We start from the raw sequence: 27,557 nt of genomic DNA, 5'->3' as shown, positions 1-27,557 counted from the left end.
CTCTCCTCTCCTCTGCCTTCTGGGCATCCACGCATCAGGCACTGGCCCCAGCTGTTCCTCCTCTTCCTCATCAGCTCCCACCAGACCTGGAGGGTGTTGACTCTCCATCTGAGAGCTGACGGACGGCCTAGGCTCCGCCTCTGTCTCCCTCTCCCTCCCTCCCTCTTCTCTCTCTCTCTCTCTCTCTCTCTCTCTCTCTCTCTCTCTCTCTCTCTCTCTCTCTCTTTCTCTCTCTGCCAGCTCCATTCCCTCTTCTCCCTCAGGTTGCCTTGATTATCACCCTGACCCTCCCGCCTCCCCCTCCTCCTCTGATTCGGCTGCTGGAGGGGCCGGTGGCTGACAGGCCACAACAGTTAGTTTTACATTTGGATTCTTCATCCATCTGCTTTTAATCCCAGATCAAAAATTTGGGAGGTTGCATATGTGGCTAAGACACTGAGCTTGTCAATCAGAAGGTCAGCAGCTCGGCGGTTTGAATCCCTAGCACTGCGTAACGGAGTGAGCTCCCGTTACTTGTCCCAGCTTCTGCCAACCTAGCAGTTCGAAAGCACATAAAAAATGCAAGTAGAAAAATAGGAACCATCTTTGGTGGGAAGGGAACAGCGTTACATGTGCCTTAATTAATTAAGTCATGCCAGCCACATGACCACAGAGACATCTTCGGACAGTGCTGGCTCTTCGGCTTTGAAACAGAGATGAGCACTGCCCCCTAGAGTCGGGAACGATTAGCACGTATGTGTGAGGGGACCTTACCTTTTCTTATGGCTCAAAGCCATTTGGCGGGAATGGCCCATAAACCTAGGGGGGGGGGGGGAAGATGGGACTAGAATTTACCAGCGTCTGGTCCCTAAACCCATGAAGAAACTTGTACAATACACGCTGTTTTCTCTTATTTCCTGTTTATGGGAAACGGAAACGGAAATCTCGTATCCCCCGTAGACAAAAGCAAACAGGATGTTTATGACAGTCTCTCTCTCCCTAGAGGGGTGAGAAATGCCTGTTTTTGAAATTTCTCTCCAGCTGTTTTTTAAAAAAATATAACAGCAGCAAATTGAAAATGGAACTGGTTCCCAAAGTTGTACGTTTTCAGTCATACAGGCCTTGTGTCCAATCCAAGGCCCATGGGAATTTGGGGTCTGGGTTTCTTCAGTTCCGGACAAAATTGGGGTTTGCGAGGCATTCCTGGTGTCAGGGTCCCAAATAGCATCCAAAAGTAAATCAGAGTCCAAGGCAAGTTCCAATTTATTAAGAGAGCCATGTTGGCACATCTGGGAAAACCCAAATCTGAAAGCTTCCCGGTTTTCCCACCCAGGTGAAAGTTCAAGATCTTGCCCCCCACATCCACAAGTCCATCACATGGTCCAATCTCCCACTGCCATGCTGGCAGTTTCCACCCATCCAGTTCCGGTCAGTGCAGAGGTGCAAAGACAAAAGATGACCTTGGCTTTCTAGAAAGAATTTTGTTATGGCTACATCGCATCTAGCTTCGTACAGTCCCACAATAGAAAATGCATAGTGGAATAATAAAAAGTGTGGCCGGCCAAAGATCCAAAAGAAAAGATGGTTGCAGGGCTGACACCTGAGGCATCTCTTTGTGCCCTGAATTTGGATTCTTGGTTTACGGAGATGGCACGGAGAAACCAGTTAAGGCATGATCAGAGAAAATGCTATATATGTTTCACGGACTAATTAAGATTGCTCCGTTTCCATATGTGCCACATTTCTTTTGCATGTAAGCTGTAATTAGAAATTTACAATTCTTACATCACCAGATGAGTGGCCTATAAATCTAATCATCTAATCTAATTTCATCTAATCTATAACACAATATAATATAATATATAATATAATGTCATTATTATCTTCATTTAACGACCCCATAATTCCTCGCAGGGTGGAGTCTGGGCAACTGAATGGAGCTAGCAGAATGTTTACTGGCCGGATGCCATTCCCTGTTGCCGATGAGGAGGTTTTTTTTTCCACCAGATATATTCTCATTGTGCCCAGAGAGAGAAATATCTGCCTCCACCTAGGATCAAACTCACAGCCTCCTGATTGTGAGGCGAGAGCTCCACCTCTAGGCCACCACACCACTCCAAAATAATATAATATAATTAATATAATAATAATATAATTAATATAATAATATAATATAATAATATAATATAATATAATAATATAATATAATAATATAATATAATATAATAATATAATATAATATAGTATAGTATAGTAATGTAATGTAATAATATAATATAATATAATATAATATAATATAATATAATATAATATAATATAATATAATATAATATAATATAATATAATATAATAATATAATATAATATAATATAATATAATATAATAATATAATATAATAATATAATATAATAATATAATATAATATAATAAATATAATATAATATAATATAATATAATGTAATAAATATAATATAATATAATATAATATAATAAATATAATATAATATAATATAATAAATATAATATAATACAATACAATACTATACTATACACAATATAGAACAATATGATATGATATATTATATAATTGTAATAATATAACAACATAAGTAATATAATAGAACATAACATGGCATAACAACATAACAATATATTATAATATATTATATAATATGATTATGTAATATCTTATGCTATATATAATAAACTATGACATGATATATCATTAATATAATATATAATATAGTTATAATATGATATGATTGTATAATATGATATAATGTAATATATAATGATGTGATGTGATACCACAGCTTCCCCAGGCCCCGTTTTGGCAGCCAGAGGCCCCATGGGCCGGTCCTTCACTGTTTCCAGGCTGCCGCTATGGGCCAGATTGAAGCACTTGGTGGGCAGGATCTGGGGGCCTTGAATTTGACACCAAATTCTACAACAACATTAGACCTTTAATTTTTGTATTATAGAGATCGAATTCCAACTCCGGGAGGTCGACAATTTCACAGCTATTTTGATTTGTGGAGTTGAAGAACGAGACGGAACTAAGAAAGCTAAATAAAGCCTACCTTTTCAGAATTGCGGATGAGATATTTGAATAAAAGATCTTTCATCTCTGCCTCCAGTGGTGGGCTCCCGCCGTAAATATTGAGTACTTTAAGACAAAAAAATCTCCCCCTTGCATTGCAAACCCAAATTTAAAGTCCCTGCACTGGTGGGTGGGTTTTTTTTCCCCCCTGTAAAAAGGCAAAGTTTTAGAGGCTTAACTCATTTGCAGTAAATAAAAGGGTGCCAACATACAGTGGCTATAAAATATCCGTCACACGCCACAATTTTTCTCCTGCCCTTTTTGTGATAATTCCCTTAGTCATTTTATAGCCTTAAAAGAAGGAGCAAGGGAGAAAAAAAATCCCAGGGTTACAGATTTAGAGAATCCAGATTTACATCCTTCAAAAAAAAAAAGTGGGGGGGGGGGAACGGTGTAAATATTCTTCCATAGTGAGAACCTTTAATGATTAGAATTTGGCATTCCTTCCAAGTCTTTTTTTTTTTTAATAAAGAAAGAGCTAATAAATTTTCTACTCGCTGTATAGCCAGCCTTTATGCAGGTTATAATTTAATCCAACTTCAGTGAGAGTTAGTTAGTTGAACTTTACTAAGGTTGTGGGCCAGCATTAAAGTAAGAGCAGAAAACTTTCTTTGTTTTGGTTCTGCCTGTTCATTCCCTTTTCTTTTGTAGCTAATTCTTGACTTACAACTCTTCGTTTAGTGATCTTTCAAAGCCACTTATGGCCGTTTTAAACACGCACGGCCAGTGGGCCATGGCTCATTACCAGGCCGTGGTCTGTTAGCCACCGGGCCGCGTGATTGGCAGGCCAATGCATGAACACTCCTTACTCACGCTAGCGCCGCCATAAGTATCACATGGGCTCTAGCGTTACCGTGAGGGTCGCCTGGGCTCTAGCGTTGCATGCATCATGCATGCATTTGCAGCCCCGCAAGTGCTATCACATGTGCGCACGCATGCATAAAGGTGCCTGCTCCTCCTCCCTCCTCCAGGCCACCAACCCAGAAAGGTTGGGGAACTCTGTTCCAAATGACCCTATTTGTCAGGGTTCCAAATAGCATCCGAAATAAAATCAGAGTCCGAGGCAAAGGATTGCTCAAAGTTCCAATTGATGAAGAGAGCCATGCTGGCACATCTGGGAAAACCCAAATCTGAAAGCTTCCCGGTTTTCCCCACCCAGTTGAACGTTCAAGATCTTGCCCCCACACTCACAAGTCCATCATATGGTCTAATCTCCCACTGCCACGCTGGCAGTTCCACCCACCCAGTTCTGGTCAGGTGCAGAGGTGCAAAGACAGCGGATGACCTTGGCTTTCTAGAAAGAATGTTGTTATGGCTACATAGCATCTAACTCCATACAATCCCCCCTCCCATTTCCCCACAATAGAAAATGCATAGTAGAATAACAGAAAGTGTGGCAGGCGCCAAAGATCCAAAAGAAAAGATGGCTGCAGGCCTGACACTATTAAGACCTTGTGCAGAAGATGTACCATCTTGAAGCTTTGGCACGCCGTTGCGATTTGCACCGGGCGGTGGCGGGCGTTGCGTTTCTCACCAGCCTTTGTGTTTCTCCTCTAGTTGATTCCGGTGTGGAAACCTTGGCGGGGTTTATGGCAAGCAACGGCACATCAGACGTCGTGAACCGGAACGGACCCGCCACGCCCCCCAACACCCTTCACCTGCGCTCCTCCCACAACGAACTGCTGAATGCTGAAATCAAGCACACGGAGGTCAAGAACGGCACCCCTCCCAAATGCAGGAAGAAATACGCCCTGACCAACATTCAGACAGCCATGGGTCTATCCGACCCTGCAGCCCAGCCTTTGCTGGGAAGCAACTCCTCCAACATCAAGCTGGTGAAAAACGGAGAAAACCAACTTAGGAAAGCAGCCGAGCAAGGACAACAAGATCCCAACAAAAGCCTCGCTGCTCCGTCCGTGACGACGGGTCTAAACGTAACTTCTGAGAAGTTGGAGGGGAAGGAACCAAGCCAACAGGACTCTTCCAGCAGTGAAATCCTGCCCACCCAGCACCGAAGATCGAAGAGCTTCCTAAACTACTATGCAGACCTTGAGACCTCAGCCAGGGAGGTGGAGCAGAATTATGGGGAGAGCCAAGTGGTGGTGGAGGAGAAGTTGTCTTCACAATGCAATAGCCAAGCCTCCCTGGTCATGATGAACGGAGAGACCTTGCCTCAGAAGCAAAACGAGGCGGCGAGCCCCGAAGATGGGCCAGCGGTGACCGTCTCGTCCAGTCCAGAGACTAAAAAGGATCACCCTAAAACCGGCGCCAAGACCGATTGCGCGCTGCACAGGATCCAGAACCTGGCTCCGAGTGATGAAGACTCCAGCTGGACCACTTTGTCTCAAGACAGCGCCTCTCTGAGTTCCCCGGATGAAACAGGTAAGGATGCTCCTTTGATGTTCTTGGGTGGAGGGTGGAGGGCAGGTGAGGTGCGAAATAGGATGTACCTTCATCCCTACTACCCTGCTTTCTATCTGTCTGTCTCTCTGACTATCTATATCTATCTATCTATCTATCTATCTATCTATCTATCTATCTATCTATCTATCTATCTATCTATCTATCTATCTATTTGTGTTACAACCCCTGGTATGCCTAAATATGGGAGGAAGGTCACTACTCCCTCTTTCTGTCCTTCGGCTCATCACAGAAGACCATGCAGGCTATCTATCTATCTATCTATCTATCTATCTATCTATCTATCTATCTATCTATCTATCTCTATTTGTCTGTCTGTCTGTCTGTCTGTCTGTCTGTCTGTCTGTCTGTCTATCATCTATCTATCATCTATCTATCATCTATCTATCATCTATTTATTTATCTATCTATCTATCTATCTATCTATCTATCTATCTATCTATCTATCTATCTATCTATCTATCTATCTATCTATCATCTATATCTAAATATCTAAATATCTATCTATCTTCCTACCCTATTTCCATGAAAATAAGACCTCCCTGGATAATAATCCCAATTGGGCTTTTGAGCGCATGCACTAAAATAAGACCTCCCCCAAAATATTGCAACACAGCAGCAGCCATGAGGTGACCATGCCAGCCGCCTCCTGCACCTCAAAAATAATAAAACCTCCCCGAAAATAAGGCCAAGCGCTTATTTCGGAGGGGCAAAAGAAAATAAGACCCTGTCTTATTTTGGGGGGAAGCAGGGTGAGTGTGAAGGTGTGGAGGAGAAGAGCAGGCAGAAATGAAGGGTGGAGTGAAACACGTTATCAGCTTAGAGTAGAGAATAGAACAGAATAGAACAACAGAACAGAACATAAAATGGAGTAGAAAATGGAATACAATGCAATGCAACACAAGACAACACTTGGCCACTTTTGGGTAACACACAAGGAATTTGTCTTATAGTCCTTACATTCCCACAATCAGTCCAAGTTCAACCTCTCTTAAATTCCGTTGACCCGTATCTTGTTCCACAATTTATTGTTGAACTTTACTTGACCAGATCCTTATGTATCATTATCTTGGTTTGGTTTGGTTTATTTGGATTTATATGCCGCCCTTCTCCAAAAGGACTCATCTTCATTTAACGACCCGTAATCCCTTGTGGGGCGGAGTCTGGGCAACTCAATGAAGCAAGCAGAGTGTTTTAATGGCCGGATGACCTTCCTGTCGCCAATGAGGAGTTTTGTTCAGCAAATATATTCTCGGTGTGCCCAGAGAGAGAGAGAGAAATATCTGCCTCTACCTAGGATCGAACTCACAGCCTTCTGATTGCGAGGCAAGAGCTCCATGTCTAGGCCACTGCACCACTCCAACCACATCCTTGTGTATACGCTTGAATAAATCTTGTCTGCTGCAACTTAAGAGATGGTCCTGATCTCTTTGCAGTCGAGATCGATCTAGTCAGCTAAAAAGCGACACTAAACTAGCACCAGATCAATGGAAGGGTCAACAGAATTCAGGGCGGGCTGGGCTTGGACCATTTATGCTAACGTAATAACTCTAAGCTAATGACTTTCTTAACTCCACCACTGTCCCAAGCTCTGCCTGCTCTTCTCCTGCTGTTCGCTAACTTCGAGTGTTGCTGTGAAAATTGCAAATATTGTGCATTGGTTACAGCACAGTGTTTTGGTTTTTTTGGAATTATGGCGCCTGTTACTTTAATTTTCTAAAATTGTCATTGATGGTGCTTAGGAAATGTCGACGGTAAAATCAAAGAGGCTAGTCCAGTGAATGCTAACCTTTTCCAGACCGAGTGCCCAAAGCACACATGAACTCCCCAAAGGCAAAGCGTGTGTGCCCCCGCGCCCCCATGCATGCACATGCGCCCCTGTGCCCCCAACCCACACACATGCACGCTCCCTCCGCATGCGCCTCCCCCCCTGCGCATGTCCACGCATGCGTGGCAAAGACCCAAAGACCAGCTGGACATTGGGAGGTACGTGCGCATGCATGACGGAGCTCAAATGGGGCCACAGTTCGAATGCCCACAGAGAGGGCGCTGCGTGTCACCTCTGTCATGCATGCCATAGGTTTGCCATCACGGGGCCACTCCATCAATGATGACTCGTCTCTGTTTAACGGCGCACAATGAGGCAAGCCAAATGGAATTTCAGGTCCTTGCATATTTGTTGTGCTTTCTCTTTTTCTCCCCTTTTTATCGGGATCTGATCAATTCTTAAAAGCCATAAAAAGTATTTGAAGTCCCGGAAGGACAGTTGAGCCATTAACATAGGCCACGCTCCCAGCCTGATGGGTTCAATTGATCCACAGATGTCGCTCAGACATTAACCTTGATGGAGCCCGCTAGCGTGGCTTGGTGGAGAACAAGGTGACTTGGCTAAAGAGCTCATTTCAGGTGAGAGGCGAGCAGACCTGAAGTCTACCTTGGCTGCATCTTCCTCTTTTGCACTTCTTCGCTCTGTGGTTCAAATGATTTTAGAATCCTGGGGCTGGAAGGGACCCTGGAGGTCGTCTAGTCCAGGAGTGTCAAACTCGATTTCATTGAGGGCAGCATCAGGGTTGTGTTTGACATTGGGGAGGGGATGATGGGTGTGGCCAGGGTGGGCATGGCCAGCTTGACATCACTCATGTCAGAGGGTACCTGTGGCGGCCCTAGCGCTCTGCCAGCGAAAACAGGCTGCTGAGCACCGTTTTTGGCTGCGACAACCTCCTGCAACCCTCTGCAAGCAAAAATGGAGATCGGGAGGGCTGTGAGTGTTTCTCTAAGCTCCGTTTTTGGCTGTGACGGTGTCCGGCAATCCCCTGCCTGTGAAAATGGAGTTCGGGAGCACCGTGCATGGCCCTTGTGAGTTTGGTTTTTGGCTTTGACAGCCTCCTGAAACCCTCTGCCAGTGACAATGGAGTTCGGGAGGGCCGTGTGTGGGTCTCGCGAGCTCCGTAACTGCAACCTTCTGCCAGCGAAAACGGTGGTCCTCCCGAGCTCCGTTTTTGCTAGCAGAGGCACCCCAGTCCTGTCCTTTGCTGTTTCTAAGTTGGCCCCACGGGCCAGATCTAGCCCAGGGGCCTTGAATTTGGCACCCCTGTTCTAGTCCAAAGGTTGTGTCCTAATCACCACATGGACCGCAAGTGCCCCCACTCACGTGAGCCTTGTTGTGGACGCTCATGGCCCCACTCCCACGCGTGTCGCCGTGAGCATCGCGGGCACTCGCGCCCACATGCACACATGCCTGACCCTCCCACAAAATTATCCCCTCTCCCCCTACTCCGGGCCACCAACCAGGCAAGGTTGGGGGACCTCTGCTGTAGTCCAACCCCTTGCCCAAGGCAGGAGTCCTTATTCTACCATGGACCAATGGCTGTCCAATCGTTCCTTCAAAAACTCCACTGATGGAGCATCCACCACTCCAAAAGGAACTTCCTTCTTCTGCCATCCTCCTCTTCCTTCCTTTGCTCGGATTAGCTTCTCTGGCTCATTTGAGCACTATCTTAACAAAATTAAATCCAAGGGTGAAAAAAGCCAGGTTCTATATTTAGGCAAGAAAAACCAAATGCACAGGTACAGGATAGGTGGTACCTGGCTCAATAGCAGTAACTGGGAGAGGGATCTTGGACAACCATTTAAATAGGAGCCAGCCATGTGCAGCAGCTGCCAAAAAAGCCAACACAGTCCTAGGCTGCATCAACAGAGGGATAGAATCAAGATCCCGTGAAGGGTTAATACCACTTTATAAGGCCTTGGTAAGGCCACACTTGGAATACTGCAAACAGTTTTGGTCACCACGATGTAAAAAAAAGATTTTGAGACTCTAAAAGGAGTGCAGAGAAGAGCAACAAAGAGGACTGGAGGCTAAGACATATGAGGAATGGTTGCAGGAACTGGGTATGTCTCGTTTAATGAAAAGAAGGACTAGGGGAGACATGATAGCAGTGTTCCAATATCTCAGGGGTTGCCACAAAGAAGAGGGAGTCAAGGTATTCTCCAAGGCACCTGAGGGCAGGACAAGAAGCAATGGGTGGAAACTAATCAAGGAGAGAAGCAACTTAGAACTAAGAAGAAATTTCCTGACAGTGAGAACAATTAATCAGTTGGAACAACTTGCCTCCAGAAGTTATGAATGCTCCAACACTGGAAGTTTTAAAGAAGATGTTGGATAACCATTTGTCTGAAATGGTGTAGGGTTTCCCTTCTAAGCAGGGGGTTGGACTAGAAGATCTCCAAGGTCCCTTCCAACTCTATTACTCTACTCTATTCTAATTTCTAGACCTATTCCCTTCTCCTTTAGTGATTCAACTTCTTCTGAAATTCCCTGAGATGGCACCTGGCTTTTGCCCAAATCCCTGTTACTAAGCAGGACGAGGTGTGGGAAGAAACGGTCATAATTCAGACCACCCTTTCAAAAAGGAAAAAAAAAATACCTTCAAAACCCAGCTACGAAACCAATCTTTGAAATAAGAGTAATAAGAATTTGGCCTGATCAACAGATACTCCGGCACTTTCTCTCTGGAATAGCAGACTCGTTCCCGCCATTTCGTGGGTCTTGATGCTATGTTCCTTTTCAAAATATTTAAAAAAATTAGCAAGAAGGGAAGGTTTACCAATCCTCTGTGGCGCTGAATCAAACAGCCGCTAGGCCATTCTATAAATTTCGCCTTTTGGAAGGTTAAAAACAATGTTGGATGGTGTTAGGCGCAAATGAGAGCACAAGGAAGACATACATGAAGGAAACAGTGAACGCATTTTTCTCCGTGAACGAGATTGATGAGAAAAATCGGGTTTCTGCTTCTTTCGGCCTCATGTCCAAAATGTGATGTTTTGCCGGCTGCTTTCGATTATCCACCTCGGCCCAAAGTAGTAAATTTTGATTTTTTGATAGGGCAGAGAAGGGTAGAGACAGAAAATACAGTATATTTGGGCACCTGGGTTATAATAAATGGCGCTCTAAGGAATAATCCAGGAATACATTCGGCGTTTTGTCATCTTGCACAACTCCAGATGCTCCCTTAGTATAAGTGGCGATGTGAAAAAGGGGCGCAGTGGCTCTGAGCTTGTCGATCAGAAAGGTCGGCCATTCGAATCCCTAGTGCCGCATAACAGAGTGAGCTCCCGTGACTTGTCCCAGCTTCTGCCAACCTAGCAGTTCAAAAGCAGGTAAAAATGCAAGTAGACAAATAGGAGCCACCTTTGGTGGGAAGGTAACAGCGTTACGTGCGCCTTTGGCGAGTCATGCCGACCACATGACCACAGAGATGTCTTCGGACAGCGCTGGCTCTTTGGCTTTGAAACAGAAATGAGCACCGCCCCCTAGAGTCGGGAATGACTAGCACAGATGTGCGAGCCTTTACCTTTGACTTAAATGTATTTAAAACAGCAGCAGTGCCAAAGGAATTGGAAACAATTATGACAAAAATCATACAAAAGTCCCAGGATGACCGTGCCCCATGCAGAAGAAACTACTGGGGGCTCTATGGACAATTATTTCTAACACGACATATGACTACAATTGAGCCCAAAATTTATGTTGCTAAGTGAGACATTCATTAAGGAAATTTTACCTCATTATACAACCTTTTTTGCAACCGTTGTTAAGTGAATCACTGCAGTTGTTAAATTAGTAGAGCGCTTGTTAAGTGAATTTGACTTTGCTTTGTCAAGAGGTCACAAAAGGGTGATCTTGGGGCACAGCAACCGTCATAAATATGAGTCCATTGCCAAGCATCTGAATTTTGATAATGTGACCATGGGGATGCTGCAATGGTCATAAGTGTGAAAAAGAGACATGAGTCAATTTTTTTCAGTGCTGTTGTTACTTCAAACTGTCCTTAAATGAACTTGTAAGTTGAGGAGTATCTGCATTTATGACGGTTGCAATGGATGCAACACAGCATAGCAAGAAGGACTAAATCAAGATAGTAGATATCCGACCACCACTGACCCCAAAATTTCTTGTTAAGTGAGACATTTGTTAAGTGCCCCGTTTTACGACTTTTCTCGCCACATTTGTTAAGTGAATCACTTAACAGTCCTTAAATTAGTCACCCAGTTGTTAAGTGTATCTGGGTTTCCCGTTGACTTGGCTCGTCAGAAGGTCGCAATCGGGGACCATGGGACCATCCCGGGACACTGCAAACTGTCATAAATATGATCCATCTAAATGTTGATCATGGGACATGGGGTTGTAAGTGTGGAAAACAGTTGTAAGTCCCTTTTTTCACTGTTGTTGTACCGTATTTTTCGGTGTATAAGACGCACCTTTTTCTCCCAAAAAAGAGGGTGAAAATCTGGGTGCGTCTTATACACTGAATACAGCATTTTTGGCCTCCCGAAACCCCGCTCCCTTCACCAAAATGGTCGTGCATTGCCTTTAGGAGGCTTCCAGAGTGCTCCTGGGGGCTGGGGAGGGCAAAAATGAGCGAAAAACTGGCTGTTTTTTGCTTGGTTTGCCCCCCCCCCCCCCCAGCCCTCAGAAGCACTCTACAAGCCTCCTAAAGGCTATGCACGCACTATTTTGGACAAAAAACGGGCCTGTTTTCATGAAAAACGGGCCATTTTTGGGAGGTCTGCAGAGTGCAGAACCTTTTTTTTTTAATTTGCCTCTTCAAAATCTTGGTGCGTCTTATACTCAGAAAAATACAGTAACTTTGATAGGTCATTAAATGAACTGTTGTAAGTCGAGGGACTGCCTGTTGGCAAATTTCTCCTGAAAGGTTCAAGCTGACCCTTTCCAGGAGAAACTGGACTTTCTGTAGACAATCTGCTCTATGTTTGCACATCCTTAGGAAGTCTAAATTGGAAGTCTTGCACAATTAATCAGAAATTCTGGACTCTCCATTCTTTTGCCGATCTGTCCATCAACTTGCCTGTCCTGGACGTTTGGTTGTTGATTGTTAATGATGACCTCCAAGGTCCCTTCCAACTCTGCTATTGTATTGTATTGTATTGTATTGTATGATGTTCCTGTTTTGATGAACAACTAGGATCATATTAGTGTTTGACCTCGGGGTTGTGTGTGTGTGTGGCCAGGGGGTGTGGCCAGCTTGACATCACTCGTGTCTGGGGAATAAATAGAATAAATAGAAGGAAAGGGGAGTGGTGGTCGTAGGAGAGAACAGTTCGTATTTCTTAAGATTTTGCTCATGGTGTTTCGTACCTTTTGGCTGGGATCTCATGGCTTTGCAATTATCACAAGGAACTGATAAGGTCTGTTGCTACAGGTAACTCCTTGCAGGTCTCTTGCCTGGACTTTTGGGTGGGTGAATGCCATTAATTCACAAGAGGGAAATATAAGAGCCCTACAAGTGATTTCACTATCCTTAATTGGTCACACCCCCTATTATGATTTCTTGGAAATTTCAGAAGGCGTAGAATTCCGTGGTAAAATCAGTTTAATCACTGGCATTCTGAAAATAATATAGGTTTGGGAGGAAGGAGAGCATTTCACTGTGTGATAAACGATAAACCATGATACTGGACGTATGTTTTTATCTATAATAGAAGTCGCCAAACCTTGGCTACTAGAAGACTTGTGGATTTCAACTCCCAGAATTCCACAGTCAGCCATGCCGGCTCGGGAATTCTGGGAGTTGAAGTCCACAAGTCATAAAAGGACCATGTTCCCACTCTGGCTCAGGAATTCTGGGAGTGGAAGTCATAAAAGCGCCATCGTTCCCTCGCTGGCTCGGGAATTCTGGGAGTGGAAATCCACAAGTCATCAAGTGGCCAAGTACATAATGCAGACTTCTTAAAACCCACATTTTTATTTGTTCCTCTACAATGGGCGAGGGCTTTTTTTGACAGCTAAGAAAAGTGATCTAGGGGTCCAGCACACAAATAAGATTCCCATAATTAATTTTTGAAATAACATCTTACTTAGACTTGAATTTAATTTCAATGTCAGCTGCGTGCTTTTTTTTTTTTAAAGTAGAAAAAACGAAAGGCAGTTTCCCAGGTCCTTTTGGCTGACACAGTTATTGGCACGGCTTAAACTATCGATCGAAGCGAGGAGGAGGAGGGACTTGGGGAGAAGGCAGTTCCTAATAAAACTGTTTCCCTAAATCAATCGGACCATTACCGCAACGTATCTTCAGGGAGCTGAAGGTTGCAGCAGCCTTATGCAGAATTATTATTATTTCGCTTGTTTCTTTAAGCAAACGAACCTTTGCGATAAATTTGATCAAACTTGGAAGCATTCCTTTCCTCCCCCCCCGCTTTTCTCCCCCTTTTTTTGATATATATTGAGGCATCTTTAACACGCATTTACAAACAGGAGGCGAGAAACATGAGCGAGCCGGTTCGACCTTGATGTGAGCCGTTCCTTAAACTGAGATGGGTCACGTTGGACCCAGTTGGTCAGGAAAATACAAAGTCCTGGCAATTTCACATCGGATTCGTAACGAAGGCCTTTTCAGGTACACAACAACGCGGGAATTCCTTTTTTGGCTGCGTTAGAGAAGGCGTTCATTCATACCTGTGGCGTTTTCCCTCGGCACGCGGCAGACTTACTATCTGATGACGGTTTGGTCCAACTTCATTCCATCTTAGACTAATTAAATAAATGGCACGTAGGAAAAAGCGGAAGGATCTTGACACACGCATGCACGCAACCCGCTTAACTGTCGGGCTGATCTGCAGTCTTAGCTGAGCGGTGAACCACAAGCAACCGTGAAGATGTTAGAACATGTGCAGAGCTAATTTAAAAGATGCCGATAGCAGGCCAGACAAGATTCAACTGCCGAGGACACTCTAGCAAATGTAAGTTTATGAACATTACACGTGATCCTGCTCCAACTGGCGTGGGCAGCAGAGTTGGGTTTCACATAATTTTACCACCGGTTCGCCGTGCACCGAAACTGTGAGTGCGCACGCCTTCCGTGCATGCGCTTTGCTCACATTTGTGGCTTGCACCCATGTGCGTGGCTTAGAAAACGTGGCTAAACAGGACGGCATAGAGCCGGGGGTGGGTGGGCAGGCCTACCGATAGGTCACACCACTAAAAGTTTGCCTAACCGGTCCGAACCGGCTGAATACCATCACTGCAGTATTTAAATATATATAAATATATGATTTGAGACGGTTTTGGAAAAACAGCCCTCTCTATCTTGCAAGGTTAAGAAATCTGTACAACGGTGCTATCAGCAGCTTCATATTCTGTACGGACCAATCCAGAGGTGCGATTCTGCCGGTTCGCCCTGGTTTCGGCAAACTGGTGGTGGGACGGCGGGAGGCCCTGCCCACCTGCCGAGACGTCATCATGGACGCTCTGCGCATATGCTCCCGTTTCTAAACTGGTAGCAAAGGTAAGAGGATTTCAAGCTTGGACCAATCGGTTCTTTAGTCTGAAAATTGTAATCTACCTTGTGCATTTGCACAGAAGTCTTACAATTTTAGTTCATTTTTTAATTTTTTAATTTTTTTTGGCAAACGGTGTGATTTCCTTTCACGTGCCCCGTGAAATCTCTTCCCGGTGCCTCTTTTTTTTCTTAAAATCATCTTAAATCAACGGAGTCCAGTCTTCTCAAGTTTTTTTTCAACGTGAAGTCAGTATAATGGAAGATTAGTTTTTGAAACGCTCAGGGTTTTAGCCGGTAGGTCTGATTGGTTTCTTTCAGATGGCTTTGATAAACAATCAGGGATGATTCTCATCCCGTTTTATCGAGATGACGGTATTTTCACACCGTGGATTAATCCCCTGTTGCATTGAACAGCCTGGAATAAATATTGGTAGAAGCCAGTTAAAGAAAAAAGGTGATATATAAGTCTGTTATGGATTTTTGTTCAGCTTCAATTATATTTATAGCTAGTCATGTGCTTAAGAGATATTTATTATTAATGAGAAAAAAATCTCATTAGTTAGGGTTGAAGAGCTAATCTAATTGCACTCTGGGATATTGGTGTGAAATTTCAGTTGCTTTCCTTCGGTGAAAACCTACAGACGTTTGCTGAATTATACGGCCGCCCTTAATTAAATTCGAGAAAAATCAAATCTCTCGCCCTGCGGCTAAAGTATTGTATTTCCTTCATTAAAATAGCAACTGGAGAAAGGCCGTCTGGATAGGTTAAGATAGAATTATGGAGACACTTCCTAAGATTGGGAACAATTAACCAGTAGAATGGTTTTGCCTGTAGAAGTTGTAGGTGCCAATCACTGGAGGTTTTTAAGAAGAGACTGGGCATCCATTTGTCTGACATGGGATACGGCAGTGATGACTAGCCTTTTCGGCACTGAGTGGCAAAACTGGAGTGTGTGTGGCGGAGCGCCAGACAGCTGCTCTCTTCTGGGTTGCAGCGCACATACGCATGCCGGAACCCGGAAGAGCGGCTGCCCACAGGGCTCTGCGTGCCACCTCTGGCATGCGTGTCATTGGTTCGCCATCACGAATATAGAGTCTCCTGCTTGAGCAAGTGGTTGGACTAGATGTCTCCAATGTCAATTTCCAAATCATTCTGTTCTGTTCCATTCATTTTCCTATTGTACTCAACTGCTCTGCTCTGCTCCATATTTTCTATTCTGCTTTGCTCTACTCTACTCCATTCCATATTTTCTGTTCTGCTCTGTTCTACTCCATTCCATATTTTCTGTTCTGTTCTGTTCTACTCCATTCCATATTTTCTGTTCTGCTCTGTTCTACTCCATTCCATATTTTCTGTTCTGCTCTGTTCTACTCCATTCCATATTTTCTGTTCTGTTCTGTTCTGTTCTACTCCATTCCATATTTTCTGTTCTGCTCTGTTCTACTCCATTCCATATTTTCTGTTCTGTTCTGTTCTACTCCATTCCATATTTTCTGTTCTGCTCTGTTCTACTCCATTCCATATTTTCTGTTCTGTTCTGTTCTGCTCTACTCTACTCCATTCCATATTTTCTATTCTGCTCTGTTCTGCTCTACTCCATTCCATATTTTCTGTTCTGCTCTGCTCTACTCCATTCCATATTTTCTGTTCTGTTCTGCTCTATTCTACTCCATTCCATATTTTCTGTTCTGTTCTGCTCTACTCTACTCCATTCCATATTTTCTGCTCTGCTCTGCTCCATATTTTCTGTTCCGTTCTGCTCTCCTCTACTCCATTCCATATTTTCTGCTCTGCTCTGCTCCATATTTTCTGTTCTGTTCTACTCTACTCTACTCCATTCCATATTTTCTGTTCTGCTCTGCTCCATATTTTCTGTTCTGTTCTGCTCTATACTCCATTCCATAATTTCTGTTCTGCTCTGCTTGCTCTGCTCCATATTTTCTGTTCTGTTCTGCTCTACTCTACTCCATTCCATATCTTCTGTTCTGCTCTGCTTGCTCTGCTCCATATTTTCTGTTCTGTTCTGCTCTATACTCCATTCCATATTTTCTGTTCTGCTCTGCTCCATATTTTCTGTTCTGTTCTGCTCTATACTCCATTCCATAATTTCTGTTCTGCTCTGCTTGCTCTGCTCCATATTTTCTGTTCTGTTCTGCTCTACTCTACTCCATTCCATATCTTCTGTTCTGCTCTGCTTGCTCTGCTCCATATTTTCTGTTCTGTTCTGCTCTATACTCCATTCCATATTTTCTGTTCTACTCTGCTCCATATTTTCTGTTCTGTTCTGCTCTATACTCCATTCCATATTTTCTGTTCTGCTCTGCTTGCTCTGCTCCATATTTTCTGTTCTGTTCTGCTCTACTCTACTCCATTCCATATTTTCTGCTCTGCTCTGCTTGCTCTGCTCCATATTTTCTGTTCTGCTCTACTCTACTCCATTCCATATTTTCTGCTCTGCTCTGCTCCATATTTTCTGTTCTGTTCTGCTCTACTCTACTCCATTCCATATTTTCTGTTCTGTTCTGTTCGGCTCTGCTCCATTCCATATTTTCTGTTCTGTTCTGTTCTGCTCTACTCTACTCAATTCCATATTTTTTGTTCTGCTCTGCTCTGCTCTGCTCCATATTTTCTGTTCTGTTCTGTTCTGCTCTGCTCCATTCCATATTTTCTGTTCTGTTCTGCTCTGCTCCATATTTTCTGTTCTGTTCTGCTCTACTCTACTCCATTCCATATTTTCTGTTCTGTTCTGTTCGGCTCTGCTCCATTCCATATTTTCTGTTCTGTTCTGTTCTGCTCTACTCTACTCAATTCCATATTTTCTGTTCTGCTCTGCTCTGCTCCATATTTTCTGTTCTGTTCTGTTCTGCTCTGCTCCATTCCATATTTTCTGTTCTGTTCTGCTCTGCTCCATATTTTCTGTTCTGTTCTGCTCTACTCTACTCCATTCCATATGTTCTGTTCTGTTCGGCTCTGCTCCATTCCATATTTTCTGTTCTGTTCTGTTCTGCTCTACTCCATTCCATATTTTCTGTTCTGTTCTGTTCGGCTCTGCTCCATTCCATATTTTCTGTTCTGTTCTGCTCTGCTCTGCTCCATATTTTCTGTTCTGTTCTGTTCTGCTCTACTCTACTCCATTCCATATTTTCTGTTCTGTTCTGTTCGGCTCTGCTCCATTCCATATTTTCTGTTCTGTTCTGCTCTGCTCCATATTTTCTGTTCTGTTCTGCTCTACTCTACTCCATTCCATATTTTCTGTTCTGCTCTGCTCCATATTTTCTGTTCTGTTCTGCTCTACTCTACTCCATTCCATATTTTCTGTTCTGCTCTGCTCCATATTTTCTGTTCTGTTCTGCTCTATACTCCATTCCATATTTTCTGTTCTGCTCTGCTTGCTCTGCTCCATATTTTCTGTTCTGTTCTGCTCTACTCTACTCCATTCCATATTTTCTGCTCTGCTCTGCTCCATATTTTCTGTTCTGTTCTGCTCTACTCTACTCTATTCCATATTTTCTGTTCTGTTCTGTTCGGCTCTGCTCCATTCCATATTTTCTGTTCTGTTCTGCTCTGCTCCATATTTTCTGTTCTGTTCTGCTCTACTCTACTCCATTCCATATTTTCTGTTCTGCTCTGCTCTGCTCTGCTCCATATTTTCTGTTCTGATCTGTTCTGCTCTGCTCCATTCCATATTTTCTGTTCTGTTCTGCTCTACTCTACTCCATTCCATATGTTCTGTTCTGTTCGGCTCTGCTCCATTCCATATTTTCTGTTCTGTTCTGTTCTGCTCTACTCCATTCCATATTTTCTGTTCTGTTCTGTTCGGCTCTGCTCCATTCCATATTTTCTGTTCTGTTCTGCTCTGCTCTGCTCCATATTTTCTGTTCTGTTCTGCTCTACTCTACTCCATTCCATATTTTCTGTTCTGTTCTGTTCGGCTCTGCTCCATTCCATATTTTCTGTTCTGTTCTGCTCTGCTCCATATTTTCTGTTCTGTTCTGCTCTACTCTACTCCATTCCATATTTTCTGTTCTGCTCTGCTCTGCTCCATTCCATATTTTCTGTTCTGTTCTGCTCTGCTCCATATTTTCTGTTCTGTTCTGCTCTACTCTACTCCATTCCATATTTTCTGTTCTGCTCTGCTCCATATTTTCTGTTCTGTTCTGCTCTACTCTACTCTACTCCATTCCATATTTTCTGTTCTGCTCTGCTACACATTTTCTGTTCTGTTCTGCTCTATACTCCATTCCATATTTTCTGTTCTGCTCTGCTTGCTCTGCTCCATATTTTCTGTTCTGTTCTGCTCTACTCTACTCCATTCCATATTTTCTGCTCTGCTCTGCTCCATATTTTCTGTTCTGTTCTGCTCTACTCTACTCCATTCCATATTTTCTGTTCTGTTCTGTTTGGCTCTGCTCCATTCCATATTTTCTGTTCTGTTCTGCTCTGCTCCATATTTTCTGTTCTGTTCTGCTCTACTCTACTCCATTCCATATTTTCTGTTCTGCTCTGCTCTGCTCCATATTTTCTGTTCTGATCTGTTCTGCTCTGCTCCATTCCATATTTTCTGTTCTGTTCTGCTCTGCTCCATATTTTCTGTTCTGTTCTGCTCTACTCTACTCCATTCCATATTTTCTGTTCTGTTCTGTTCGGCTCTGCTCCATTCCATATTTTCTGTTCTGTTCTGCTCTGCTCCATTCCATATTTTCTGCTCTGCTCTGCTCTGCTCTGCTCCATATTTTCTGTTCTGTTCTGTTCTGCTCTGCTCCATTCCATATTTTCTGCTCTGCTCTGCTCTGCTCCATATTTTCTGTTCTGTTCTGCTCTACTCTACTCCATTCCATATTTTCTGTTCTGCTCTGCTTGCTCTGCTCCATATTTTCTGTTCTGTTCTGCTCTACTCTACTCCATTCCATATCTTCTGTTCTGCTCTGCTTGCTCTGCTCCATATTTTCTGTTCTGTTCTGCTCTACTCTACTCCATTCCATATTTTCTGCTCTGCTCTGCTTGCTCTGCTCCATATTTTCTGTTCTGCTCTACTCTACTCCATTCCATATTTTCTGTTCTGCTCTGCTCCATATTTTCTGTTCTGTTCTGCTCTACTCTACTCCATTCCATATTTTCTGTTCTGTTCTGTTCGGCTCTGCTCCATTCCATATTTTCTGTTCTGTTCTGTTCTGCTCTACTCTACTCAATTCCATATTTTCTGCTCTGCTCTGCTCTGCTCTGCTCCATATTTTCTGTTCTGTTCTGTTCTGCTCTGCTCCATTCCATATTTTCTGTTCTGTTCTGCTCTGCTCCATATTTTCTGTTCTGTTCTGCTCTACTCTACTCCATTCCATATTTTCTGTTCTGTTCTGTTTGGCTCTGCTCCATCCCATATTTTCTGTTCTGTTCTGTTCTGCTCTACTCTACTCCATTCCATATTTTCTGCTCTGCTCCATATTTTCTGTTCTGTTCTGCTCTGCTCCATATTTTCTGTTCTGTTCTGTTCTGCTCTGCTCCATATTTTCTGTTCTGTTTTGTTCTGCTCTGCTCCATTCCATATTTTCTGTTCTGCTCTGCTGTGCTCTTTGCAGCATCCCAAAGTCATGTGATCAAAATTCAGATGCTTGGCAACTGGCATGTACTTTACGACTGTTGCAGCATCCTGGGGTCATGACGCGATCCCCTTTTTGCGACCTTCTCACCAGCAAAATCCATGGGGAAGGCCGGATTCACTTAACAACCGCGCTACTCACAATCTACTGTGGTAGATTCACTTAACAGTGGGGGCCAAGAAAGGTCGTAAAACGGGGCCAAACTCACTTAAGCAATGCCTCGCTTAGCGACAGAAATGTTGCGATCGTAAATCAAGGACTAGCTGTATATCGAAGGTAAATCGGTCCTAATTTTGATTCGGCAATTTAACGTAGCGAGGGTCTCTAAAATACATTTTTGTCTTTTTGGGGAAATTGGAAATGTTTGTGACTCTGTTGTAGGAGTTGCTTTCAAAGGCCCGTTCCCTTTTATTAGGTTTTATTTATATGTTGTTTTTCTGGCTTAGCCAGCGTACTTGTGCATTGTGTTCCCAAGGGAAAGAAATTGAGCTTCTGATTGTGGTGTGCAGTGCCACAAACTGTAAACAATTACTGCTGTGTTTCTTACATCTTTGGTGCTCAATATGGAAAAAAATCCCTCATTAGGAGCAGCTGGGTAGATTTTGCCTTCACACACTTTTGTTATCAGCTGGAATTGCACTAATTCATTCTCCTAGTTCCATAGCAACTATTTGCAATATTAAGGGACCAAATGTTGCGGTACTTCTTGTGTGTTACACAGCGGGGAGTGCCTAAAAGCCAACTTTGTTTGGTAAAGGACTCTTAAAGCAGTCCTATCATTCCCCTCCCTCCCCAGAATTTTTTTTATTCTCTTACATAACATTTTAAGTATACATTCACATAATTGTTATTCTTCTTTTACATTTATCATTCTTATACATTTATTATCATATTTAATAGGTTATAATATACAGCAGCGATGGTGAACCTTTTTTGGCTCGCGTGCCATAAGTGGGGGGGGGGAGCGCAGGGGGGTAGTGTGTGGGGGTGACGCACCCATAATGCAATGTGCGACCCCCCCAGTGCGCATGTGTGCACTACAGGCCCTCCCCCCATTTTTTGCATGGTTTTTTTGCCCTCCCCAGGCTCCAGAGGCTTTAAAGGAGCCTGGGGAGGGCGAAAACAGCCTCGCCCCGCCCCGGCTTCAGGGACCTTCAGGACACTTCCCTGAAGCCTCGGGAGCGCTCAAAACGACCCTCCGAGTAAACCGGAAGTCCGTTCCTGAATTTCTGGTTTGCCCGTAGGGCCGTTTTTTTGCGCTCTGGAGGCTTCAGGGAAGCTCATGAAGCCTCCGGAGGGCCTCGGGGGAGGGTGGGGAGGCTCTTTTCGCCCTCCCCAGGTTCCTATAAAGCCTCTGGAGCCTGGGGAGGGCGAAAAATGGCTTTAAAGAAGGGTGAACTCAGCTGGCCAGTGCGCACATGTGCCCTGGCCAGCTGACAGGGCAGCGCCTCGCGTGCCCTGACAAATGGCTCCGCGTGCCACCTGTGGCATCCATGCCATAGGTTCGCCATCACTGATATACAGTTTGGGTTGCTTTGTTTACCATCCCTTAAGCAGCCCCATTGTTTGAGGGGGCGGGGGGATGAATGAACATTTAACTTTTGAGTTTTGCTGATTAGAAAGGTTTGTTGTTATAGAAATGGCTAGTATATTCTGTACCCATGTTGGCGAACCGAAGATGACACGCAGAGCCTTCTGTGTGGGCACGCGAGCCATCGCTCAGCTCCAACACACATGCGCACGCTCCTCCCGCCGGCCTGCTGGTTTTGGGGTCTCTGCTGCGCAGGGGCGGGGCACACATGTGGGGGTCATGTGTGCATGTGCGGGGGAGCACGGGGAGGTCACACACATGGCCAGGGAGTTGGAGGGAGGGGGGGGGTCACACACACACATGCAGGGGGCACACACATTGCATTATGGGGGGGCGCATGCGCTTTTGGCATGCGACGACAAACAGATTAGCCATCACTGTGCTATACTATGTGAAAGTACAAAGTTGAGCCTGTAATGTTATTTATTATCTTATTCGACTGCGCTAAAAAGAGTTGGAAGTGAATGTTTTTTTCTTTCTTTTCCCCTCCCCTTTTCCTCTACACTTTCCCCCCTCCCTTTTTTCCTCCTCACTTTCCCATTATTTACCTTCTTCTTCGTAACTTTATATTTTGATCGACTTCATAAAAACATTTGATAGTTTATGTCTACCATTTCCCTTCCATTTCTTTCACAGCTTCCTAAGGTCTCTTCATGAGACAGACAAGTTTTGTGTGTGTGTGTGTGTGTGTTCTTTTTCTACACACTTGTTAAAAACAATGTAAATTCTGAATTCATATTTCAGCCGATTCAGAACCGACTTTTTGTCTCCCGCTGAATTTAAAAACAACAACAACAACGAAATGTACTAAGTAATTCAGTAATTTCCAAAATAAATGTAGGATCGTATTGATTCTGTCCTTGCTTTGATACAATTTCAGTGACTTTGTTAATCCGCAAAACTAGACCATAATGTGATTTGGTTTTGGACTTCCCTTGTTTGAAAGAATCAACCAAAGTTGATGCTTTATAAGGATTTGTTTACGGCTCAGCCTGTTACGTTTAATCAGGGGTGTCAAATTTGATTTCCTTGCGAGCCGCATCAGGGTTTGGTTTTACCTCAGGGGGGGCGGAGTGGGCGTGGCCAGGATGGGCATGGCCAGCTTGACGTCACCTGTGGAGGTCTGAGTGCGCTGCCAGGGAAAACAGGCTCCCGAGCCCCGCTTTTGGCCGCCGCAAAACTCTCTGCCAGCGAAAACGGAACTCTGTTTTTGCTGGCAGAGGCACCAGAAGTGGGTTGCTGTGGGTACGGTGTGGTACGGCTGTACCAGTAGTTGCACGGAGCAGCTGACAGCGTACCGGTACGGTGGCTCTTTTGGCCCACCCGCCCGCCCGCGCTTTATACCTGGTTTTATGGCAAACGGCAAAGTGTGCATGCACGCACAGCTTGCGGTGCCTGCGTGAGCCCCAACAATCACCTGGTTGTCGCAGGGGGTGGTGGATTGCCCACACGTGCCCAGTGCAAGTCAGGTGTGCGCGCAAACAGAGTGCTCGAGTGGAGCGCGTGATCAGTGTAACGGTAGTGGCAGTAAGAGCAACCCACCAGTGAGATGCACCGCAGGCCAATCCTTCACTGTTTCCAGGGCGGCCCCACGGGCCAAATCTAGGCACCCTGTGGGCCGGATCCGGCCCCTGGGCCTTAAGTTTGAACACCTCTGCATTAAATCATTGACTCCTGCGGTACTACAAATCAGTGAACAAATATGGTTGGTTTTAATAACACTTTGTTATTTTGGTTTGACAATAATTGATACAGTTCATTGTCTCAGAGGTGAGATGTTAATTTGCTTTCAGAGTTAAATGAGGGTCTTACAAACAGGCCCACCTTGAATCTTGCTCTGCTGACAGGATGGTCATTTTGTCCCAAAAGTGCTTTTTCAACTGGACTGGACGTTTTTCCTCGAAGGAAATACCATCAAACGTCAACTTTTTTCCTTTTACATAATACGTTAATACATAATATACATAATAGTATAAACTAGCCATTTCTATAATAACAAAGCTATCTAATCAGTAAACCCAAAATCAAAGTTTCATTTCTCCGCCCACCTCAAGCACAAAGTCCAGAAACGGTTTCCAAGTAGTAACAAAAGTAATCGTTACTGGTGGAGGATAGAAGGATTTATATTCCTTGAGGTCATCTGATCATTAGTACTCTTTCTGAGAGTCATTGAGATGAGTTAGAGGTTTATCTGTGCCCTCAGGGTCACCCGAATAGTGCAAATGGGTGTGTTACTTTCTTGGATCTGCTGAAAGTTCAGCAATTCAGCAGAAGGAGAGCTAACTGCCTGATGACTGCAAGGAATATAAATCCTTCCATCCGCCACCACTCAGTCAGAACTTGAAGAAACTTCTAGGATGAGAAGCGAAAGGTCTCTTCAAGGAAAAACAAAGTCCAGTTGCCTTTTGATACAAACTTGACCGGGATGATTCGTAGAATCTCCAAAAATGGAAGGACACTTTGATTGGACGAATGGCTGCAGAGTTTGATAGACGTAGCAGACTAAATTGACTGCCTTCATTAAAGAAAAAAAACCACAACTACTTTTGTTACTACTTGGAAACCGTTTCTGGACTTTGTGCTTGAGGTGTGGAGGGGAAACGAAACTTTGATTTTGAGTTTACTGATTAGATAAGTAGGTTATTATAGAAATGGCTGGTTTATACTATTATGTACATTATGTATTAGGGACACGGTGGCTCAGACACCGAGCTTGTCAATCAGAAAGGTCGGCAGTTCAGCGGTTCGAATCCCTAGCACCGCGTAACGGAGTGAGCTCCCGTTACTTGTCCCAGCTTCTGCCAACCTAGCAGTTCGAAATCATGTAAAAATGCAAGTAGAAAAATAGGAACCACTTTTAGTGGGTAACAGCGTTCCGTGCGCCTTCAGTGTTGAGTCATGCCGGCCACATGACCCCGGGACTTCTTCGGACAGCGCTGGCTCTTCGGCTTTGAAATGGAGATGAGCGCCCCCCCCCCGAGTCAGGAACGACTAGCACATATGTGCGAGGGGAACCTTTACCTTTATATTATGTATTAACGTATTATGTAAAAGTAAAAAGTTGAGGTTTGATGTTATTATCTTATTCCACTGCACCAAAGGGAGTTGGGAAGTCTACTCTTTCTTTCTTATTTCCTTCTTTTGTACCTTTTTCCCTTCCCTTTTTCCTCCCCTATATTTCCTACTATCTTCTTTTGTAGTTTTGTATCTTGGGGTGTTATCGTATTTTTCGGAGTATATCGGAGGTTTTAAAGATGCAAATTTAAAAAAAAAAGTTTTTGCACTTTGCAAACTTCCCCAAAATGACCTGTTTTTCGTGAAAACGGGCCCGTTTTTTCTAAAACAGCATGAATAGCCTTTAGGGAGGCTACTGTGCCACAGACGTCCGGATGTGAATCCCTTGTTGTGAAATGGGGCCCTGGGAGACAGTTGGGCCTGCTGATAGTATACCTGGCTCCTCGCTATACATCAGCGGCCCTGCCTGAACTCCTCGAGCTGATCGCATCGGTGGCGGTCGAGACCCCCAAACTTTTAGTGATGGGGGATTTTAACCTGCCATCGATGGGAGAAGCATCAGAGGGGGTTCGGGAGTTCATGGCTTCCATGACAGCCATGGACCTGACTCAAATGATTCAGGGCCCGACACACGAGGGAGGACACACTCTGGACCTCGTTTTTGTCTCTGGCCAGTGGTTAAGTGATCTGGGAGGAGGGAACTTAACCATCACTCCCCTGTCATGGTCAGATCACTCACTCCTTCGTCTTGACTTCCCTGGTGCTACCTCCCGCTGCGGGGAGGCAGAACCGGAAAGCACTAGATGGTTCCGCCCCAGGCGCCTGATGGAACCAGATAGGTTCGAGACGGAGCTTGGGCCACCTCCTGTAACCTTGACCCACCCCCGGGTAGAGGACCTGGTGGTCGCGTGGAATAATGCGACTACCGGGGCCTTGAACCGGGTGGCGCCTTTGCGGCCTCTCCGGCGGCAACGATCCACCCTGGCCCCTTGGTTTACCGAGGAGCTGAGGGTGATGAAATGCCGCAAGAGACGTCTAGAGAGTCGTTGGAGATCCTCTCGTTCCGAACTTGATCGAACACAGGCACGAGCCCATTTAAGGACGTACCTTGTGGCATTGAGAGTGGCCAAACGCCAATATTGTGCCGCTCTCATTGCATCCGCAGAGAACCGCCCTGCCGCCCTGTTTCGGGTGTCCTGCTCCCTCTTGTTTCAGAGGCCGCGGGAGGCCCCTCTACAGGGCAGAGCAGAGGAATTTGGGAAATATCTGCAGGATAAAATCGCTCAAATCCGGAAGGATTGGGTCCCTGTTAGTGGTCCAATGGAGACGTCCGTGGCGAGTCTTGAGGAATCGACCTGGGAGGGGTTTGACTTGGTTGCCATCGAGGATTTGGACAGAATGCGTGGACGACTGCGACCCACCATATGTTTATTGGACCCGTGCCCCTCCTGGCTTGTACTGGCATCCTGGGAGGTTACACGAGACTGGCTCCTGGACCTAGTGAACGCTTCGCTGAGCGAGGGGTCTCTCCCGGCCGCCTTGAAAGAGGCGGTGGTGAGACCCTTGCTCAAGAAGCCTTCCCTGGATCCTTTGGAGCTGGCCAATTATCGTCCTGTCTCCAACCTTCCCTTTTTGGCGAAGGTTGTAGAGAGTGTGGTGGCCTACCAGTTTCCACGGCATCTGGAGGAAAATGATTATCTAGACCCGCGCCAGTCCGGCTTCCGCCCCGGTCACAGCACGGAGACGACCTTGGTCGCGTTGGTGGATGATCTCTGGAGGGCCAGAGATAGAGGTTGTTCCTCTATCCTGGTCCTATTAGACCTCTCGGTGGCTTTTGATACCATCGACCATGGTATCCTGCTGCGCTGGCTGGAGGGGTTGGGGGTCCGGGGCACCGTTTTGCGGTGGTTCGGCTCCTACCTTTCTGGTCAGACGCAGCGTGTGTTGGCAGGGGAGGAGAGGTTGACCCTACGCCCCCTTACTTGTGGGGTACCACAGGGGTCGGTCCTCTCGCCACTCCTGTTCAACACATATATGAAGCCGCTGGGTGAGATCATCCGTGGTTTCGGGGTGGGATACCATCTGTACGCTGATGATACTCAGCTGTACTTTTCCACCCCGAACCACCCCAACGAGGCCATCGAAGTGATGTCCCGGTGTGTGGAAGCCGTACGGATCTGGATGGATGACAACCGACTCAAACTCAACCCCTCCAAGACGGAGTGGCTGTGGGTACCGGCTCCCCGGTTCAGCCAATTAATTCCATCATTGGCCATCGGGGGCATTCAACTTGTCCCCGTGGAGCGGGCGCGCAATTTGGGCGTCCTCCTGGATGCCCGGCTGTCCATGGATGACCATGTGACAGCCGTGGCAAGGGGGGCGTTCCACCAGGTTCGCCTGGTGCGCCAATTGCGCCCCCTACTGGACCGGGACGCCTTACGCACAGTCACTCATGCGCTGGTGACGTCTCGCTTGGACTACTGTAACGCTCTCTACATGGGGCTTCCCTTGAAATGCACCCGGAGGCTACAGTTGGTCCAGAACGCAGCTGCGCGGG

The 27,557-nt window shown here is 45.1% G+C and overlaps 1 protein-coding gene across 7 annotated transcripts in view; it reads left to right on the top strand.

Annotated features, from left to right (window-relative positions):
- Positions 1-27,557, top strand: part of APBB2 (amyloid beta precursor protein binding family B member 2) — a 157,362-nt gene that overhangs the window by 49,663 nt on the left and 80,142 nt on the right. For all 7 annotated transcript variants that reach the window (XM_081958962.1, XM_081958958.1, XM_081958959.1 and 4 more), the window contains exon 4: positions 4,637-5,461. In XM_081958962.1, coding sequence (XP_081815088.1) covers positions 4,637-5,461 — 825 coding nt within the window. The remainder of the gene's footprint in view (positions 1-4,636; positions 5,462-27,557) is intronic.

The sequence above is a fragment of the Natrix helvetica genome (genome assembly GCF_964273705.1).
Source record: "Natrix helvetica genome assembly, chromosome: 7".
Lineage (NCBI taxonomy): Eukaryota > Metazoa > Chordata > Lepidosauria > Squamata > Natricidae > Natrix > Natrix helvetica.
This window is presented reverse-complemented; position numbering and strand designations above follow the sequence as displayed.